Source organism: Amyelois transitella, chromosome 2 (assembly GCF_032362555.1).
Source record: "Amyelois transitella isolate CPQ chromosome 2, ilAmyTran1.1, whole genome shotgun sequence".
In the NCBI taxonomy this organism is placed as follows: Eukaryota; Metazoa; Arthropoda; class Insecta; order Lepidoptera; family Pyralidae; genus Amyelois; species Amyelois transitella.
In genome coordinates, this window is record NC_083505.1 from 4421489 (window position 1) to 4442544 (window position 21056).

A 21056-nucleotide genomic window follows, 5' to 3' on the forward strand; every position below is an offset into this window, starting at 1 on the left:
CACGTATTAATTTGCATCATCACACGTTTCCAGGTCATTCCTCATCGAGGAGAAATGCAGATTCCTGTCCAACTTCAGCCTAAAAACGGCCGAAGTGGAACTACCCGGAGAGTTCCTATTACCAAAGCACACGCACTATCACGTTCGCATCGCGCGGTTCATGCCGCGTGTTGAGATTGTACAGAAACATAACACGTCTGCTCGTCGGCTATACATACGCGGGCACAACGGCAAGATCTACCCGTATCTAGTGGTCAACGACTCGGGACTAGGCGACGCGAGGAGAGAGGAGCGAGTGCTCCAGCTACTGAGAATGCTGAACCATTACTTGAGCAAGCAGAAGGAAACCGCCAGACGGTTCCTGCACTTCACTGTGCCCCGCGTCGTCTCGGTCTCCCCGCAGATGCGGCTTGTTGAAGACAATCCCAGTTCTATATCGCTGCTGGATATATATCGAACGGAATGTGCTAACAGGTAAGTTGGGTTATGTAGTTTAGTTTTTGTGTTTATAGTAGAGTTCGAAAAGTATATTAGACTATAGTAGATAACCCGCAAATATTTCTGTTCCACACTGAACGGTTGGGAGTAGCATGCATCTTGCATCAGCGCCACCTTTATAAGGTCTTCGTACCAGCGGCGTTATTATTCTTTTTACACAGAAATAATATCTGGAAACGACGCCCAGTTTTACAAAATTCAAGAACTCCCGACTGTTTCTAATTGATGAAATTAGAAATAACACAGAGGGTATGTAATCGAAAAATTATTATCTGTAACTACTAGCCTAATCAGAAAAAGATATAAGGAAAAAAGTCATTCATGGTCATTTTTCATTTTGATAATTTAACTTAGGCTTATAGATTTCACTATATTTTCGTTGCCTTTATTCCTACAAAATTCCATTGCTAACAAACGGGTGTGTTGTACCAGGGGCGTGGAGTACGACGCGCCCGTGGCCCGCTACTACGAGCGCCTGGCGGCCGTGCAGGCGCGCGGGCAGCAGGCCTCGCACCAGGTGCTGCGCGACATACTCAAGGAGGTCACTGCATACATTTATAATATTATCACGTATCTCTATCTTTGTCTTTCGTAGAAATGATAAAACAATTCTATTTTTATTCTACAAATAAGTACATCAATCATATGTGTAACATCTCTTATTGACGAAGAGTCTGTAGAAGGCTTGTTAGTTAACATTATAATTAGTTGTGAAACAATTAGCTTTATCAATAAAACTAAAGTGTTACCTGCGTATTCCGAGTCGACGACGTCTAAAATATCCGTCTTATTCCCTACAGGTGCAAACCTCAATGGTACCAAAGGAAATGGTCCGCGAATGGGCGGCCGCCACTTACCCGGCGCCCACCGATTATTGGACATTCCGGAAGATGCTCACACTTCAGATAGCCCTGGTCAGCTTCGCGGAGTACGTCCTACATTTGACAAGACTCAATCCAGACATGATGTATGTCCATCAGGACTCTGGCCTCCTCAACATATCCTATTTCAAATTTGACGTTGATGACACCACAGGTACGAAAGATGACGCTAATTTAATCTGCTATAGCAATGTTTTGCGTTAACAACTTTGACTAACACGCTTCGCTTGCTTCTTATAATGGGTTTTTTTCCAGTTTCGATGTCGATGACGATGTGAGTAACCTTTTGTGGTTTTTTGATTGTGTGTTCTAGTTGAATCACGTTTTCAGGCAGGTTTTAACATTTTTATAAGGAAATTTGTATAGATAGTAAAAGGATGTGCGTGAGCAATTGAGCATGTGCGTGTGACTATTTTATGAATTACTAACATTAAAGTATCTTTTATCCTTTCTTCCTAAACCTTGTCTATGTTACTAACCATTTGTATTATTAACTTACTGTTTACCGATAAAGTGATTAATAATGATTACATTGTTGACTTCAAAATCTTTTAATAAGAGAGTAAGTTACACTTACCCAACTTATCATCTGGGTATTTCATTTAGCAAATTTGATCTGACCACATTACTATGACGCTATTCATGCAATGCAGGTGAACTGGACGGGAATCGACCAGTGCCCTTCCGCCTCACGCCGAATATCTCGGAACTGCTGACTAACATCGGCATCACCGGCCCGCTCACAGCATCCGCCATTGCTGTGGCCAGATGTCTCGTTACACCAAATTTCAAGGTACAATTAGGAGTTCACATCGTTGCTTTTCTTATTTTGCTACTTTTTATATTACTTTTATCTTGTAGGAATTTTTCATGTAATCTTAAAAAGAACCAGTCATTTATTCATATATTATTTATACGCTTTGTATAAAAAGCTTTTGTTACAAAATATAAATCACTATGCAAAATATCATGCAGCTAGCATGCAGCATAAGCTACGATCCGACAGAACAAATTTTATTTGAATACTTTAAAGCAGAAAAATAAAAAGCTTTTCCAGAAAATACTGCCATAGCCATGTATCACATTCATTACAATAATTCATTTCATCATCATCATTCAGTTCCGCATAGTTTTTATTATAAATTTTGGCTTTTTGATCACACCTTATAAAAAATTTTAAACTGTTTTCAATAGTATTCGTTGTACACATATAAAATTAAATTTCTTACAATCAAACAACTTACAGATTCAATCGATACTACGCACAATTCTACGCGACGAAATGGTCACCGGATACAGGAAGCGTTTGGAAGACAAAACCGGCATGCCCACAGCTGGCACCTCCACGGAAACCAAACCGATGGAAATTGACAACGAAACCGTGGTCAACATGGTCAATAAGGCGGTCACTGTTATCATGAGTCGTTTGAATTCGTTAGCAGTTTTTGACGGCCCCGATAGCAAAGTGGCGACTCTTGTGACAGCCGCTAACAATCACGATAACCTCTGCCGAATGGACCCTGCGTGGCACCCGTGGTTGTAAAAAATATTCCATACAACGTGAACAAATGTAGAACGAGTTCTATGACAGTCGTAAAAACTCGGGAATATTTCAGAGCAGGTCTCGTTATAGTATACATTTTTGAATTTAAAAACAATCTTAAAGTTGTTTCAGTAATATCCACCAAGTTGGTTGGAATAAGCGATAGTATCCCTTACTTTCGACACCTATGTTTGCCAAAAAACCACTTATTTTTCACCATTAGTAAGAATAAATGTGTTTTTCTTTGTTATTCATACCGATATATGAACTTGTTGTACTAAGCTATATCTACGTCTGTGGTTGGGGTTGGGAGTGAAAGGTCTGATCATTGTCTCGCATATACGACCCTGTGGCCTAGAGTATTTGGAATTCGGATAAATAGAATTGAACAAAAAGATAAGCATAAAAAATTTCGAATGTCTCTTTTTAATGATTAACATACCTTTGAAGAAAATGACATCATGTTTTCTGTATGATTATAAAATTATAATTTTAGTTTGAACAATAGACTAGTAACTGTATTCATAATGCAGGTTATTTTGTGCTTTAAGAAATTTATTTTTGTGTAGAGTTTTTATGTATTTTTTAATTGTCTACTGTCTGTAAAGAATATGGGTCATTCGCTTAGAAAGTATCACTTTATGATAATCGACTCATCACCACAGAATTACAACACTCCACAGGCCTGTCTGTGTATCTCTGTTTATCCCGCTAATACAACGGGAAAAGCACAATCAAAGATCATAGTTACAATAATAAGCACGGCTTCATTCCACCTACATTGTGTATTCTATCATCTTTAAGACAAAAGTGATTGATCGATGTCATTTATATCTAATACTTACAAATATTGTGATACTATCAAAGTGAATTATTTTTTTGTAAATTATAAATGAATTGACATTTTAGGTTAGTTAATTGAACCTGATATAATTAAGATAATTCTATACCTTAGTATATTAAGTACGGTTTTTAAGTGAATAAACGAAAGAATCTTATTGAGAGATGTTGATTGATGCAAATTGTGATCTCTAGTTATTTTGAAGAATAAAGCATAATTGGTACGTTCAAATAAATCTGTTTCTTTCAACAAGCGCATTAGCACATAATGGTATAATGACATTCCATCTGAAATGAATTGCCGATTGCATGTGCATGAGTGACAGCGGGGTACCTGCATAGGTGAAAGTACCGGGACTGCATCAAGTGCGGCTAACAAGCCCCCCTTCCCCCCTCTCCTCTTGTGGCTCCACCCCGCTCCCGCAATCTCACTCAATCGCTAGATAGTAAAACTGATTTCATCACGCTAACAATGGGAAAGAAAGTGCAATAATTGTAGGATAGTCAGGAACTGTTTGCTTATTCAGCGGAGCAACAATGCAGTTCAACGCGATAATGGTTGTTTCATTCACCATCATGACAATTGTAGGTTTATATTGTTATTAATATAGACAGCGGCACATTATGTTACCCATGATGTTATTGTAAAAACATTGTCTTTATTGCACCATAACATCACGCTAGATATTAAATGATTACTTCTAAATCTTATTTGATTGGATTGAATATTACTGGATTGATCTTATGAATATGGTTGTATGGTCGAGGTCCTGGCGGTCGTCCAGAGTTCAGGTCAAAAGTACCCTATAACCGACGAGCTTGTATAAAGAGTTATCAATGCGGATGAAAGTAAGAATTGTGCTGTGCAGGGATCGTGGCAAGTGGAAAGATGTAGTCTGCCTACCCCTCCCCCCTGGAGAGGTGTGATTTTACGTATGTGGTCTTAGATTTAGTGATCGATATCGCAGATGAATGACGAATCTATTGTGTTCTATTGGCTTCTTGTTACAATACAAGTTATACAAATATTACAAGTTCTTTATTTTGGTGTTATCTGCATAAACCATTATAAAGTAGACTTACAGCTAGACAGTTTCGGTTGTTAACCTATGACGTGGACTTTGGCTATCCATAGATTGAACAAATTGAAACTGTGGTTTTAAAAACTTGAATTTTACAGAGTTTTACTTTTTCTGTGCCAGTTCCTCGGGGGCCATCTACGTTTTTTTGAAATCTTTATATTGTATATTAAATAATTAAATAATTTAGCGTCCTTTCATATTTTCTATTGTTATTTTGTGGGAAACTACAGATTCGCACGGTGTCCTTATAATAAATCTATTACGATATGAATTTAAATTTGTGCACTAACAACGAAGACTAGGAGAATGTATCTATAAATAATGTGCCGGTCGATATGAGTCTGATGGAAGCAGACGTCTGAAAGACGGTGGTTCGGAGCCAGCTGTCTAGTTGTCAGGTTGTAATTCGTGCGGCGGCGGCGGGCGTCGCGTTGCTAGGCGGCGGGCGTCGGGCGGCCGCCGGAGCGACGTGGCCGCGCGCCCGCGCCCCGCCACCAGCGCGCCAGTCCGCTCCGCGGCGTCGAGTGATGCGCCGGTGTGTTGCGTGTCCCCTCACTCCACCGTTTAGTGTCCGACCTCTGTAACCGACCGTTTATGACATTCGACAACCCCGCCCCGTGCATTTTTCCGAGTTGCATTTCGATCAGTGCGAAGAGTGCATCGGCTGCAGGCGATCTGCGGAGGTGTCGGTGGCCCCCCGCATTTATTTATGTTGTCGTTTTGGTGTGGTGAATATTTGTGTTGTACGGGCGATTACCGTATTATTTGTGCAATCGAGTCGAGTGGATATTTTTAAAGAAAAACTCCTCTATCCCGAAGGTGAGTGCCTTTTCCTTTCCTGTTATTGCTGCTTCTCGTCAAAAGAAGTTCGGCTTACCTCGACGTGGCGGCTGTCTCGTCGATATGCTTGGCAGTATTGAGACCTGTGTGCGTTGCGATCGTTCGCGAAATTGTTTGATTTGTCGATCTAGGTACTTGCTTTTCTTCACCTACGTAAGCATTGACGAGCTGCGAAAATCTACGATTAGTAAACTGTTACTTTCCTGAACTGTTTTCACAATATGACGTCATCTGTATTATTGTTTCATGGTTTTATAAATAAGCATCTATTCAAAGCGCAAGCGATTAGAAATAGTTCGAGTTAGAAATCTAATGAGAATCTTAATAGATTTAGTCCTATCCCACTGTACCATATGGTGGACGGAAACGAGTGGATAAGAAAACAGAGGAGAGCGGGCGTGTGCGCGGGGTGGTGCGCGGCCGGTGGACCGACCGCATTCCACATGGAATGCCGGATTATACGCAATGTCAGTGTGACTCCGGGCTCCATGCCCCTGTGCTGCACTGACCAATGCACATTTGCAATAACACTTTGTGTCGTTTCTCGAATAGAAACATATTTATGTCTATTTGGTAATTATTATTGTTGCGTCAACGGACATGACAGCGCAAGTCTATAGCCTTAACACCCACACTTTTAAGTACTACCTATATTTAGCTAGCCATCATCAATTAGTCGATAAAGGTTCAAATAAAATTTATAAGTAAGATGTTTAAATAGGTACCTTTAGTATGCACGCCAATTTCTTACATGTACATACATGCGAGTATTACTGCCCTACCCACAAGGAGCAGTGCATAATAAATTCTAGTTCTTCTAAATTAATTTATATAAAGGTTCTAATATCCTTTAAAAAGTGAGGTAGGTAGGATTCGTGGAATTACTCATGAGTCATTTTATCTATTTCGTTGGAATTTTAGAAGGTACCTAGCTCAGAACAAAAGTAAAAGCACGGACAAATCACACCCTTTTGCGCGGAGGGGCGGAGACTAGGTCTGCGTATTCTTTCGCTTCATCCACATTTATCACTCTTCATGCTAATCTATGGCAAAAATGTTGCAAGCGACATAGCACTAAAGGAAAAACCATACAATTAACATCTGATTCAGAGTGTATCAATGATCAGTTCTTATCTAGAAAATAAAGAGCAGATGTTCTTGATGAATCAGAATTGATAACTGTTCACGATATAAGTACAGGAAGCAAACAAACTAAAATTACCTGGTACGGTCTGGGATTGATAAAACTCAACTACTTCTCCGTAAATAATTTTGTACAGATAGTTAGTTTTATCTGCCCCGATCGTACCTACATAAAAAAAATACCTATAAAAAATAATAAAAAAATATATAAAAAAAAATATTATATTTTTTTTATTTTTTATAGGTATGTTTGGACAATAAAACTGAGTAGATTATGTTTCCAAACAAACAATAAACAAAAAGTAAAAAAAATATATTATTTCTCTCCCATACAAATTGGTTGATCAGCTGACTGGACTAAATTTATTTAGTTTTTGCTTTATGTTTTATGGAAATCTACTCAGTTGCATCGTCAAAATATGGTGAGATAATTCCCTATTTAAAAAATCACTCTGTACAAATGAAGCATAACAATTAGCAAATATGGATCAAAACTTCCTAAATAAAAAAATATTTTTTCTACCTTTCCTTAATCTTTTGACTTTGACAAACTGCTAGCGTGTACTCTGGGTTCCTTTCCGGTAATGGCCCTGTAAACAGTGGAACTAAACCTAGTTTGGAACAGCCACATTATTATCAAATTTTGAGTACTTAAGGCATTTTAATTTTCGTTTTAAGAGCATTTTGTTGATATCGCGTAATATAATGGTCAACTACGAATAGAGTTCAGCGCTGATGAATTCAAGTCAGTAGCTCATAGTTATCTTGTGACATTACGCATGATCTCGCGTATAATGAGTTCGATAGTGCGTGCCATATATTTCGAAACGCGTCCGCCGCCGCTTCCGCCGGGTGACCCACAATTTACAACAAACTTTAGGTGTATCACAATGTAACCACGTTTATCTCATTAAGAAAATAAACCGACACTTTCTACACGGATTGTGATCTTTGTTGCTCGTCTAACACGTTTTTATTTTAGGCACAATCTAGCAAATTTGTCGTCGTTTAGTACAAGTTACTTCTTCAGAGTTTTAATCAGGTTTCTGCCAAATGACCACTGCTAAAAGTTTTAGCTTAATCGCTTATCCAAGACTTAAGAGATTATGTTATATTTTATAAGCTAGATTACTTTTAGAATCTTCTTTCAGGAAAGTACTATAGATATATTCTAAATGCCATAGTGGCAAGCAAAATACTCTCTTGACATGGTCATAGACGGGTCCGTCTATGACCATGCCAGTGGTTAGTCATAAAACTTGCACTTTGTATGAGAAACAAAACATCATTTTGGTGTTTGGTGTTTTTTGGTTTGGCATAATTGAGTACAGTAAAAGCTCCCTATTCGCGCTTCCGTCATTCGCGTTTTCACTATTCGCGGTTTAAAAAAATGCAACCCAATTTCTTTATTCGCGGCAAAAAATTTCTTTATTCGCGGATCTAAAATTTCATACAAAATTCCAGTAGGTGTTTAAGGCAATATATTTTGCAAGTGCCGTCAAATGGTACCACCGAGCACTTTGACCTAAGCCGCCTTTGTCGCATTTGCCTTAAACACCGCGGTTGGCGTTTTTGAAAATGTAAACAAACAGAAGAAAGCCACCTTATTTCTGAAAAAATAAAGTATATTTTTAAATGTTGATGATCCGTTATTTGGTAAAAGGCGCTTTGCCTATTTTATTGTTTTATCTTTCACATTCGTTACAAAAATTGTGCTCGAGTAACACGTCTCTACTGCTCTCTTCGTTCTTCGTAATTAATAATGTCAACTAAAAAAATTGAGAAACGCGTTTCTACACAAAAAAATCTGTGTTACCGCTTAAAGTGAAAATAGAATTATGCTTGATTGTTTACGCCTTGGAGAGTATCTAGGAACGTATCCCCATAAACCCATATAAATTACCATTCTGTATTCACGGTTTCTGTATTCGCGGCATATTTATGGAACGTATACCCCGCGAATAAAGAGATTTTACTGTATTAAATAAAAAAGTAGGTAATTTCAATTGGTGAAATCCATAACACTAAAAAAAGAAATGGGATTACACTGTAGTTTGTAGCAGCTAGGTAAATGTAACCAAATTTATCGCAATGTCCGGGTCAAATTTACACAATCTTGCCAACCTTTAATCTCGTTTCAGATAACTATAACACGTTCGGTACAATTCTCAGAATATATTAATTATCTGTTTGTTTATTTTATTTACAGATATCATTGCCACGCGCTTAATTTTATTGTTGATCTAGTTTATACTTGCATGCAGTAGAAAGTAGAAATAAAGTTACTACAATACGTTGCAATAACGGATCCTTTTTTTTTCTTTAAATTATCACCTATCACACTTGTAAACATTGTTATTGAGTAGGTATTGATGTGTAACTACCTACCACATAATAAATAGCCTGTTAGAGACGTTAACGGTTATAAAGAAAATTTAAAGAAAGTCTAGGTAGCTAATACTTTGGAATGAAATAATAAACTACGTAAAATTTATAAAAAAAATACCTTAAAAATTTTGGTGTTAATTGCACTTTAAGCGCTCGCAAATATATCTTGAAAGGCGTTTCAGTTGAATGATAAAGTAACTTTGAAATAATATTGGTCTTGCTCTAAAATACTAAGTTCTCTTCTCTTCTTCTTCTCTTCTCGATAATAGGTATCAATAATAAGGTTTATATTTTCAACCTTTATATTGTTTATTAGATCTGTTTGTGTATTTGAATGTGCAAAAACCCTTTTTTTTATATACAAGTAGTTTTTTTTTGTAAATAAATACACTTACTACAACTGTAATAAATAAATTAATTTGTTCGTAAATAAATAAATTTACTAACAGAAGACATTACGTCAATAAACTGACTTTTGATCCAGTCGCGTCCACCCTAGGGAGAAGCCAAAGGTTCACCTTTGAGCGTGGTGCAATCAGTCCATGAAATTTATTAGGTATTTAAAGTATTAATGAGCATCGTATCTCATGTATTCTATTGCGTGGTATCATCGTAAAATTCTTTTTATTGCAAGATTTTTGCAAGTGTTTTGAGGTAGGGAAATTTTTTTGTGTAAATCTTTGGTGCATAGATTCACTCCCATATGACTGTCAGTTAATACCTAAGATATATGCTTGTAACAGTGTTGCTAATTGGCATGTTCTATAAAGTTTACTTTGTAAAATCTATTTTTGATGAAGTTTACTGCAATCGTCTACTATAAATGACGCCTTTCGATGAGTGGTCGAGGCTCCATGAGGCACAATGAATACTCATTCCAAATTGAATCATATTCAATTACAAAGCAAATCGGTCAGGATGTCAACTCTACGACTTTACATACAAGATGTACATCGTATTTGACGTAATCTTAATATGATTTGTTCTTTATTATTTCTAGAAGCTCAGAGAGATTTATTGTAATGATTTTGCATATTGCCTGAAATCATGTAGTTATCTATACCGCGTTTGGGACTTACTTTTTCCTTTGAAACCGTTCCATGGCTTTTATATGGCCCTTCTTATAAATTGATTATTATCCATTTGTCTTTTTGAACTTAGGATAACTATCTATGCCGCATGGTTTTCCAGCCACATTCATTTTAGATACAATAATTGGCATTGCTTAATAACCGGAGTAATAAGATGTCATCGTATTTCTGCGATAACTTCTCTCTTCTGTGCAGGGCGTTGCGTGCCTTGATCTCACAACTGAGTTGCATCGGTAGGGAAGATGCGTTTATTTAATACCTGTGATGGTCTCATTTTGTTTTTTTGATTTGGATGTAAAAATTAAATGTTCTTCTTATTCTTACAAGTCTGCTTTATGAGGATAATGGTTAGTAGTAGTGTGGCGCAAATCTGTGGTAGCAGGCGAGGCCCTGATAGGTGATGTGTAGGAGCATAGCGGATAACGGTTCTGTCGTGTTTGCAGAGGCACGGGTGCAGCCTGTGTGTGCGTTCGTGCCACTCACCCAAACACACAGACGCAAAGTGCTCACGTCGTAGCGCGGCCGTTGAACCGAATACTCGAGGAATTTCTCCAGCGCTGCCACTTCGTTTGCAGACGCAGAAGATATTAACAACAGGTGGAGGTGAAACTCTGAGTGGCTGTGGATGCTGACAATGTTTAAATTGGACGATAGCGCTTTGCAAGTGAACGTTCGAGGTGTCTGCGAGAAGGATTTGTCGTAGACACGTGTGCGAGCGATCGCGCAATCGCCGACATACCGGGCCAGGGCGCGGTCTGCCAATGGTTCTCAAATCGCCAATAAATTTAAACTGACACAGTTATTTCAAAGCTTTAATAGGTTCAGTTTTACAATTCGTAAAATATATAATTACAATTTGTGCTATATCATGGCGAATGTACAGTATACTTCAACCAAATCATTCCAGAATATGGTTTTCATAAGAATATTTAAAAATGAACAAGCGGAAAAGGATTCGTCTGCGGTGTCTGAGACAATGGAGTGCCAATTAGTCAAGCACCGAGCCGACGTATGAAGTACATCGTACTGCATACTTGTTACTCGCCATTGTTTTTTTCTGCCTTGCTTTATGTTTCAATCCACCGCTTCAATGTAATTTCTAATAGCCTGCCAGCTGAAAATGGCACTTATGTCTACCTTCTTCTTCCTGCTTGCTTTAGTCCCGGTTGCATTCTTATCACTCTGGAGAGGAGCCCGGGGTATACCTTGACCATGAATCCTGGATTGGTTGAGTCAAGTTTTTACACGAAGCGACTTCCATTTGACACTTGTATTGGGTCGATCATGGTTACACATCCAGTTGCCTGAATGTGTAGGTTTCCTTACGATGTTTTGCCTTACCATAGGCGCATAAGTTAGTTTTCACACTAGTGTACATAACTTCGATATAATAGTCTTTAATAAATGGTCGAGCTGGGATTCGAACTTGTGCCTTTATGCGCATCACACATTTTAACCGGGCACCTCACTGATTCGACCACTGACGCTCTATCAGGCACTTATATTTGTCAATTATTTTAGCATTATTTTAATGTGATAAAGATATAAACTTTGAACCAGGAATAACATCAATAATTGATTCACTTAGTTATGCTAATGTATCAGATAATGCGTCTTCGCTCGCGTAACAGTCTCCATATCTCTGTGATCTATCATGCAACGTATGTGATATCAGACATTAAGTATAATTATTAAAATCCATATGTATTTTATTCTAGTAGCCAGTTAAGTAGCCTCCAATAACTAATACCTGCATATAAGTAATCGAATACTTGTTGCGTTCTTTGTAAATTTCTGCAATATGAATCAAAGAATGTCGTTAAGCACGCATAAAAACCGATTTCTTATGTAAGTTTTGCATAATGCTGTCACAGCGAATTCTTAATTGCCACCCGAGAATCTAGTACTTTTGCATCATTGCTTCGTTGGTAACTTACTAATAAAAGATTGCATCATCTAGCGTTCACTTTTAGAGTTTCGACACTATGCATGAGTTGCACGTTGCACAAACATCCGGCTCGAAAGACCAACCGAGCTGTTAGATGACAATCAATTTCTATAGTCGGCTAGACATCGCTTAATTTTGTGTTACGTACTTACTTACACGTGGAGCCCACATATATCTGCAGCCCTGCAATTTCCATTAAATACTACGTTTGCTAAGAATATTAAAAACCTGTTCGGTGGATAGCTACCTAAGGGAAACAAAATTAATCATACATGCCATAAAACTGCTCCGTGTTCAAGTCCTAGTCGTAGTTACATTGCATACTCAACTCGAAGGTCGAAAGAAGTTTATTCGTATTTTTTGAATAAATTATTTTAGAGTGCTCCCAGCTTAGGTTTTTGATGCGACATGGTTAAGGCCTTCCGAAACAATACTGACTACTGATAATCATTAAAAATAATATAAAAAAACACATGAAAAAGTAAACAAAGCTTTGAAAATTCAAAATTGTTGAAAATCCAAACACGGTCGCAATCAGGTAAGAATGATGCATAAAGTAGTAGGTTTAAAGTCTCAGCGAGAAATAGACTATAAAAAAAATCTAGGATAAAACCCTCGGCAGCCGGTTGGAGCAATGTCGGTGGTGTGGTGCGGCGCGGGCGAGTGAACGCGGCGACCTTGGGTCCGTGGCGGCCCGCGGACGTTCGTTGAACGTGCCTCGCCCCCCTCGCACCTCTGTGCTGCCATCACGATACAACTCGTTTGCGACCCGATTATTCCAAAATTAAATTTAGAATTAATAGACAATGGAAGAGCAGCTACAGCAAGCTATTAGGCGCTTTTTTATTTTTTTGCGTGAGATTACCGTGAATTATTTTGTTATCTGACGTAAGTACCTTCAATAACCCTGGTAAAAAGCTTTGTTTTATACTAATTTTCTTGTTCCTTGTACGGACATGAATTATATATTCACAAGCTGTCCAATGACAAAAGGCGAACAGCGGACTATCCATGATGTAACCAGGTTTAACGCTAGAAGGAAGTAAAGAAAAAAGCCTATGTAGCGGACAAACAAATAAGGCACAATAAATATTTATTTAAACGTTAATAAATCTCATAAAAGAAAGACTAAAATGTCTTAACTAGTAAACCAAAATATCCTAGCTGGGGTTCGTCAGGGATAATACGCGGGTTAATAATGGACTTCAAACTGAAGATGTGAACGCAGTCCAGAGTCCAGACACGAGAGCGAACTCGGGGCCTTAAACCATACTGTGGAGCGCGCACGTAGATGAAAGGGAGCGATTTCTAATAAACCCACATATCGATTGCGCGTTTGTCCATCGTCTTTTCTCACTAAGTAGCATTGATATTTACTTAAAACTACATACTTATTTAAGCACGGTAGTGATTTTCTTTCAATTTGTCAAAATGAACTTAATTTATTTCCAGTAATAGATCTCAATTTTAGATACCTAAGTAAGTAGAATGCAAAACGCAAACTATTTTGTTTTTAAGTAAGTATATTTTCTCGGTAGGCAGGCGTCAACGCAAGCACCGGCACTGTCTGTATCTACTACTAACTTAATGGAGGCGCTTTTATAACAAAGGATTTTAAATTTCCGTTTTAGTTTTATAGCATGCTAATATAAGGACGTGAGGACTATAAAAAATTGTCACAATTGGGCATGTCTGCATGTCATTTAATTTGGCTGCAGTATTTTCGCAACATTTAGAATGCTGGTGGCGCGCGTGGTGGGGCCCCGCGGGCGGTGCGAACATTGACCGCAGCCCCGCACTATCCCGAAGAGATGGTGCACTCTGATACTAATACTGTTTAGGCAAAAAGCTAGAAACAAGTTCACAGAGAACCAAAGTCCAGCAATTTTAGCCTTAGCAGCTTTAAACTTAAGCACCAAATCTCTTGCACACCACTTTTATGTAAGCTAGTTAACAAAGGAATAAATACCAATGTTTAGAATTCCACTCAGGCGAAGTAACGTAGTGTGAGACAGACGCACATCGCGAACGAGGTTCTAAGATATGACGTTTCCATCAGCGATTTATTATCACTTGTCTTATTTTAATCTCGAGGCTTCCTCTCGCAGAATTGTGCAGGTATTTGTGCATGCAAACAGGATGTCTGAGGATTTTCCTCGTAGCGAGCCGTGTGACGACTCGGCTGCAAACACGTTCTCTGGGTTCACGGGTGCGTTCATAACAGCGAGACTCATCTCGATTGTTAATGATATCGCAACAAGTTATCAATATTCTTCCATTATGAGTCATCTCCGTTCATACATCAAGGGACGTAAATAGCAATTAAGTTTTTAAATTAATCGAAAAATATATTCAATACCCCTGTAGCTTGTGTCCTTTTCTCACTTTTTATAAGCAAACTACTTATTACAAAAAAAAAATTTGGCATTGGAAGAGTAACATTTGTAGATTCATTTCAAGTACAAGTTTTCTATATTCACAAGTCTCAACAATAATAATTATGCGACAGCACAAACCGTGAAATTGTTAGTGTATTGAAATAACTTTTTATTCCGATTAAGTATGTTAGGTTTTTACCTGAAATATTCGATAACTAGTATGGAAAGACGTACCCACGTGAGCTAAATATTACTTATTTAGCCTGTGAAAAGGTATCTAGATGTTTACAGTTCTAATCACGTCATTTGATGCGTGATATACTTTTTACTTTATTATTGAGTTTCAGTGCATGAGGCTTTGTTTTAATAGCCTGGACTGGACTCTTATCAGTTTTCTTGACCCCGCTCTTGCAAACAAACCATATTACGCAATTTACGAGCCCGTGTAAGTACTAACTCGTACTTTGTCGCCATTTCTCGAGGTTCTAAGTTCGTAATCTGTTGGGTATTTGAAAATTTATTCAGTCAAAGTTTAACGGTTAAAGTGGATTTTTTTGTAAAGTCTCCATGCAATCTCATTGTCCCAATTTTATTGGGATCTATAACTGAAAATAAAAAGTTCACTTTGACAAATTGAAATAAAATTAAAAAAGAAATAGTGGTGACGCCTGAATAAGCTTTAAATATATAAACTCCACTTCGTAGATAATAATTTATATATTTTGAAAACAGTGGCTTGGTCACGATAGAAGTGTCTGAATTCAGGCCTAAACAGGACCCTTTGTAATCAGCCAAACCTAGGGTAATCAACGATTATCGTGCCCGATAAGCTAAATTTGCCCTGACAGACGATTTATCGTAATCGAACGTGTAATATACCTATGGCTATGTGTGTAACCATGCGATACCTGCTGCGGAGATAGGTAAACCATATTAGATGCCAAATTTTAAAATTTACATCTAACCAACTGTTACCGAATACATCTGTGGGCGTAATATAATATGAACTTTTACTCGGATCTAGGACCATTACATACAGTCTTTACATTCTTAAGTACGGAACCGAGCAGAAAAAAATTACAGGGTTATCGTCTTTATGGTATTCTAACCTGAGAAATTTAGGTATATAATTATAAGTAAAACGCAACATTACCTACAAAGTGCATTTAGTGCTTACACTGCTAACCACATTGATAAGACCTGGCGCGCCTTCGTTAGGTATCAGTACATATTTTTTCTACAACTAGACTAGAACTGCATTTAATTATTCATAATATATAATTGGTTATTTGTGAAGCTATAAATTATTCATTTGGTGTTGCGAGTTACATCATATTTTAGTTGTGATATGATCAATACGAGCCCCTGATAAACGTGAGATGTAACAAGTGGTGCATCGGGGATGCGACGGGCGCGATCGATAGGCTGCGGGGTGAGGTGCGGGGAGGGAGCGGAGGGGGGCGCCCACGTCAGCTGGGCCCGCTGCCCGGACAACGCTGCTGACATCCACCTACCTAGGTCTTAGGAAACAGGATATAAATACACTGATATCCGGTTCCATACACTTCCTAATTTAAAATAGAAATTGAGGTAGGTACCAGCCTAGTAAAAGTAATTTCATTAAATTTTCTATTAAGTAATTCTTCACACACAGGCATTATTATCTCTGTGCTTTGGAAGAAAGGTTACGTACCAATTTTTACTTCACTACAACTACATATTTATGGTTTAACTTACTAGTTTTAAATTTAGTGTAAGGTTTTAAAGGGCAACACGAAATGTTGTTCTAATCATATTTACTTTAAAATCAATGCAGGTAACTCTTATCTGTCAGTAGCTTTCAGTATTATCTTTTCTTATTATTTATCAGACTAGCTGATTACCAAAGAGTAAACACTTCGTTTGTTGATATGCGACGCCCTGATGATTGCCCCCTGATAGTAACTAGATTAACTTAAGTTAATAGGTATAATATATGTATTGGTATTATCTTTCATTATCCCTGATTTTTCCTTATGCATTATATTAGGTTTTTTTTTAAGTTTCGCTCTCGTATAGCGGGATTGGTAGTCATCTAGTACCTATTATGTAATTTTAGGCTGTTTGCAAAAGTTTTGCAATAACGTTCATTGCTTTCGTACAAGTAGCTAAATATTTCATATAACAATCCTTTGTTTAAGATCTGGGGGTAATTATGTACCTACCTACCCGTACTACCCTTTTCTAGAACCATTTCGATATATTTTTTAAAATATTCAATAAAAAAAATATTGTTTATAAGATGATAAATTCTATTTTTTATATTTTGTATCACTTATTTTATCAATTAGGAAACTTTAATGAACTTATTAAGAGATAAAATAATCTGGGTGCCGACATCTCGCAATCGTTATCACTTCTGTTTGTTCTACGAAACAATTGGGTTTATTTCTTTAGACGATAACAAAAATAAACAAACAATAATTCTTTTTAGAATAATATTACTTATTATTGCCAGAATTGCAGGCAGTTAAAGCACTCTCGCGCTATCCACGCCCAAATATTATGCGCCAGCGCAGTGTCAAATTATAAATACGTAGTGACTCACACATTGTTTTTAACTCGCAGGTACGTTTGCAGTGGCCGGGCGCACTGGGAGCCTCTTGCATGGTAATGTACATGTATAGCCGTTAGTGTTGCCAACCCCGATCAACAAAACTAGCTTTAAAACTGCAGAAAACTGTTAAAGTCTACTATGAGACATGTACTGATAAAAAGCTCGTGCCTCAGCATAGCTCTTTTTATTGACGGCATAGCCTTTTCGCCTTGCCCAGCGGAGGATTTTTATTGAATCGCCTGTTCAATCTGTTCCTGTAATAACCTCAGACTTAATAAAATACGCAGTCTGTCATTCGAAAAGTAAACTGTAGATTTCGATGTCCGAATCAAAAACCGAGAAGAAATTAAAAAAACTGTAAATCAACAGTTTAAAAGTAACAAGTTGGCTACACTGGCCACGATTAAAATGTCTGGGCTGTTTTAAAAAACTTTGCATTGTTCGCGGCGAGCGCATCATGCCTTCATGCCGGCTCATGTTTTCCCGACAATGACACAAACAGCGGACATCACTGCATGTGATCGTATGTGCTTTGTGGCTGCAGCTAGAGTATCTGTGTTTCTCTTTGTTGACTCTCTTTATTTACAAAGATTCTGTTGTGCAATTTCTGTAATGAGACTTCATGCGTTGTGGTATGGAAATAAATCTTTGCTGAATTCGCTTCTTGTAGAAAAGTGATGCTGGATTTTTCCGGCCCTAGTTTTTAAAGCAAATATATATGGCATCCGGCTTCCTCTATATAGTTAATCTATTAAGGTTCAACTTAAAATATGGCACAAAATAAAACATATTTTGATTCCGAACAGTATTTAAAATCGACGAACCTAATCACAAGCATAGTCATATTTGATTGCCTGATTACGGACAGTACGGACTTGGGATGTCGGTGGTCGAATAGGCAAAGTGCCGGGAAAAATGCGCGATGCGCATAAACGGATTCAAATCACACCTCGAGCATGTACCAATGACTATTTTCTTATGGTGAGGGAAAACATCGCGAGGAAACCTGCATATAATATAGGTTAGGCTTCCCTGTCAAGGTTACGGAGGTCAGATGGGTGTTGCTTCTTGTAAAAACCTAACTCACCCAATCCAGGATCCATGGTATACTCTGGGCTTCTCTCCAAAGTGTTGACGATGCAACAGGAGGAAGAAGAAAGTAGGTAAAAAATTATTTTCGCGAAATAATTCGTAGCAGTCGTAGCAGATAGTAGCAGATGCTACGAAAACGGTCTATGCCGTACCAGCTACGTAGAGTAGACGATGATGTATAGGTCTTTCATAAATTATATGGGTATCACGGATATAAAATTTTTTGCGGTTTTTAAGTAAAAGCTTAAGCAAATAATTGAACATGTAAATAATAGTTATATGCTTCTTACGAGTATGATTACGTTAGCTGAAAATGATATCGGAAATACGCTACGATGAGAAAGAATGGAAGTGATAATAAATAACCCCTTCTTATGTCACGAGATGGCAAATAAATATATTAAATTCATGAATCATAACAAACTTCGATCTTTGTTGTGAATTTTCAGGCGTCGGTTAAAAATTTAAATAATTTACCAACAATTGTTATCGTAGTTATTTAAATTGTCGCAACAATAAATGTTATCGTATCTTGTTATTGTGTAGTACCTACTTATTATTCATTCATGATATCATTTTATTCAACTGTAGTTATCGCTTGTTTTGATTTGTTTTCATTCCAAAATACATACACAGAGGTTACATTGTCATAACAATTACGGATTAGAAAGATTGGTTAATGATCTACATTGAACATTTGTATAGTGGTTCTTGGTGAACACGCTGGAATTTTAAAAACACGAGAGTCAAATAAATTTTTATTTCAAAGTTTTACAGAATTTAGTTTCAGTAACAAAGTTTTACAGTGACTTCTAAATGTCATGTAGTTACTATAGGTCAATTAAATAGAGACTTATTTTTTATTTGAATGCCATGTGGATCCTGCCGATCCTTTTCCATGAATGTCGTAAAAGGCGATTAATGGTAAGGCTAATGAACTCTGGATACTTTTTGTAGGCGCTGGGCTCACTCCATTTTAAGCCAAACAGCGGAACGTGGGCCACGTCTTTTCAGTCTTTTCAAAACTGTTGGGTTTGTCTACCCCGTCAGGGATATAGACTTGATTATATGTAGGTATGTAACTTGGAATGTTAGCTTATAAGTATGGACATTGCGCAGTGTCTCAAATGTACGTTACACAAATGTTTTAAGAAATAAATACCATCTTCGTATCGCTTCTAGGTGAAAAATATAACTAGTTATCGAAGTGGCATATTCTATTCATATATCTTACTGTCTCTTCAGCGTATTAAGTTTCTATGTACATAGTACCTCATCAGATTTTTTTACATTATAAGACGCCAGTCTGTTCCATCAAAATGTTATTAAAAATATCTCCAAAGGTCACTGGAAGCGCAAGTAATCTTTGCACGAAACCAGTTGTATACACTTGTTGCACTATTTTGTCTACTTTCAAGCCTGTAGTAAATTTAAAAATGTGGATATAATACCTATACATATTTGGTGGTATGCCTAACAGTTTCTTATAAACAATTTTTAATTATAATTACAATACTAAGGTTGATGTCTATGTGATGATTGTTATGTTATGTGTGGAATTATGAATTCTAAAAGAATTTCAGAAAATTCAGAAATCTGTCTACTACTTCTGAGTTATTAATTTTACTTCTAGGGCGGAAAACAATTTTTTTTTATTATATATTTTTATATTTTTTTATAACAAAACTTTAAGCCAGTCGGCTTAAAGTTTTGTTGTAAAAAAATATCTAAGCAATAAGAAAGTCTAAATTGAGATTTTGGAAAAACTTTAAAATATCTTAACTGATTGTTACTTACACAACTTTAATCAAAGATCCTTGAGTCGGTGTGGGCGCATCACCAGATTGAAAGCTTTCAATTCCATTCCCTTTCAGCCGGCTCGTCGAATGATATATTGATATGATTGTCTTCACAGCCGCGTGTCCATTCTTATTGTAAGTCGTGAATCTTCTGTAGGTATATTGTTGCTTTGCGTGTGGTATTAATAGGCTTGTTTTCGAATGTTTGCAAGAAGGTATTCATATTCATACTTTTATGCTAAAATTTTAATTATCATTTAAAATTTTACAACTATCCATTAATTATCATAACCCTATTTATCTTAACAACGAAGTTGCTTTTAGCTTTGGATAGTAATTCTAGCTAAGAAAAATTACCTAACTATCTGTATTTTTTAAAATGGCAATAACATCAAAAAGCACTAAACGGCAGATTGCAATCAGATCTTTATAGCATCACAGTTTATATATTGATGGCCTATTTTTGTGAGAGTATGAAATGAGACAATGTATAATCGTCTTGCCAGCAATAGGTCGGTTGTCTCGTGTGTCTGTCAAAATACGAGCTTGCGCCGGCGCTGATGAGTGTAACAGTCGAGTCGCCAGCCAGCTGGTGACCTCGCGTCTGCTGGCTGAGCTCATCGCCTAAACAATCCTATCAGAGCCCTATTCAAATTACTAATAGATTACAAGCGAGCGACGTGGTGGCGTTTTTTGTAATGTATAGAAACCTACAAAGAGTCAATTATGAACATACTGATTAATTTTAAAATGTAAAACTTAACAGAGAATCCACCTTCACATGTTTCCTTTTTGACACAGCTTGCTTGATCATTAAATAGCCCATCCATCAATCATGTTAAAAATATTGCGAGAAAATTTCCATTCATCTTTATGCAGTTAGCCAATTCCTTAGTGCGCAGTTGTTTCTATGTTACAACACAACAGGCACATACTA

At 37.2% G+C, this 21056-nt stretch overlaps 2 protein-coding genes across 8 annotated transcripts in view; both read left to right on the forward strand.

Annotated features, from left to right (window-relative positions):
* LOC106142988 (transcription-associated protein 1) overlaps window positions 1-4036 on the forward strand; it is a 35973-nt gene extending 31937 nt beyond the window's left edge. For all 6 annotated transcript variants that reach the window (XM_060951963.1, XM_060944874.1, XM_060954455.1 and 3 more), the window contains exons 44-48: window positions 34-474; window positions 931-1039; window positions 1299-1533; window positions 2033-2172; window positions 2626-4036. In XM_060951963.1, coding sequence (XP_060807946.1) covers window positions 34-474; window positions 931-1039; window positions 1299-1533; window positions 2033-2172; window positions 2626-2922 — 1222 coding nt within the window. In that variant the 3' untranslated portion in view covers window positions 2923-4036. The remainder of the gene's footprint in view (window positions 1-33; window positions 475-930; window positions 1040-1298; window positions 1534-2032; window positions 2173-2625) is intronic.
* Window positions 4037-5326: 1290 nt separating this feature from the next.
* The window catches only part of LOC106143137 (fibronectin type-III domain-containing protein 3A), a 51881-nt gene continuing 36151 nt past the window's right edge, over window positions 5327-21056 (forward strand). The window contains exon 1 of one of the 2 annotated variants that reach the window (XM_013345144.2): window positions 5327-5663. The gene's annotated coding sequence lies outside the window, so the exon portion shown is untranslated. Of the gene's footprint in view, window positions 5664-17262; window positions 17282-21056 lie in introns of those variants that run through there. The other variant, XM_060946123.1, reaches the window with a different exon arrangement.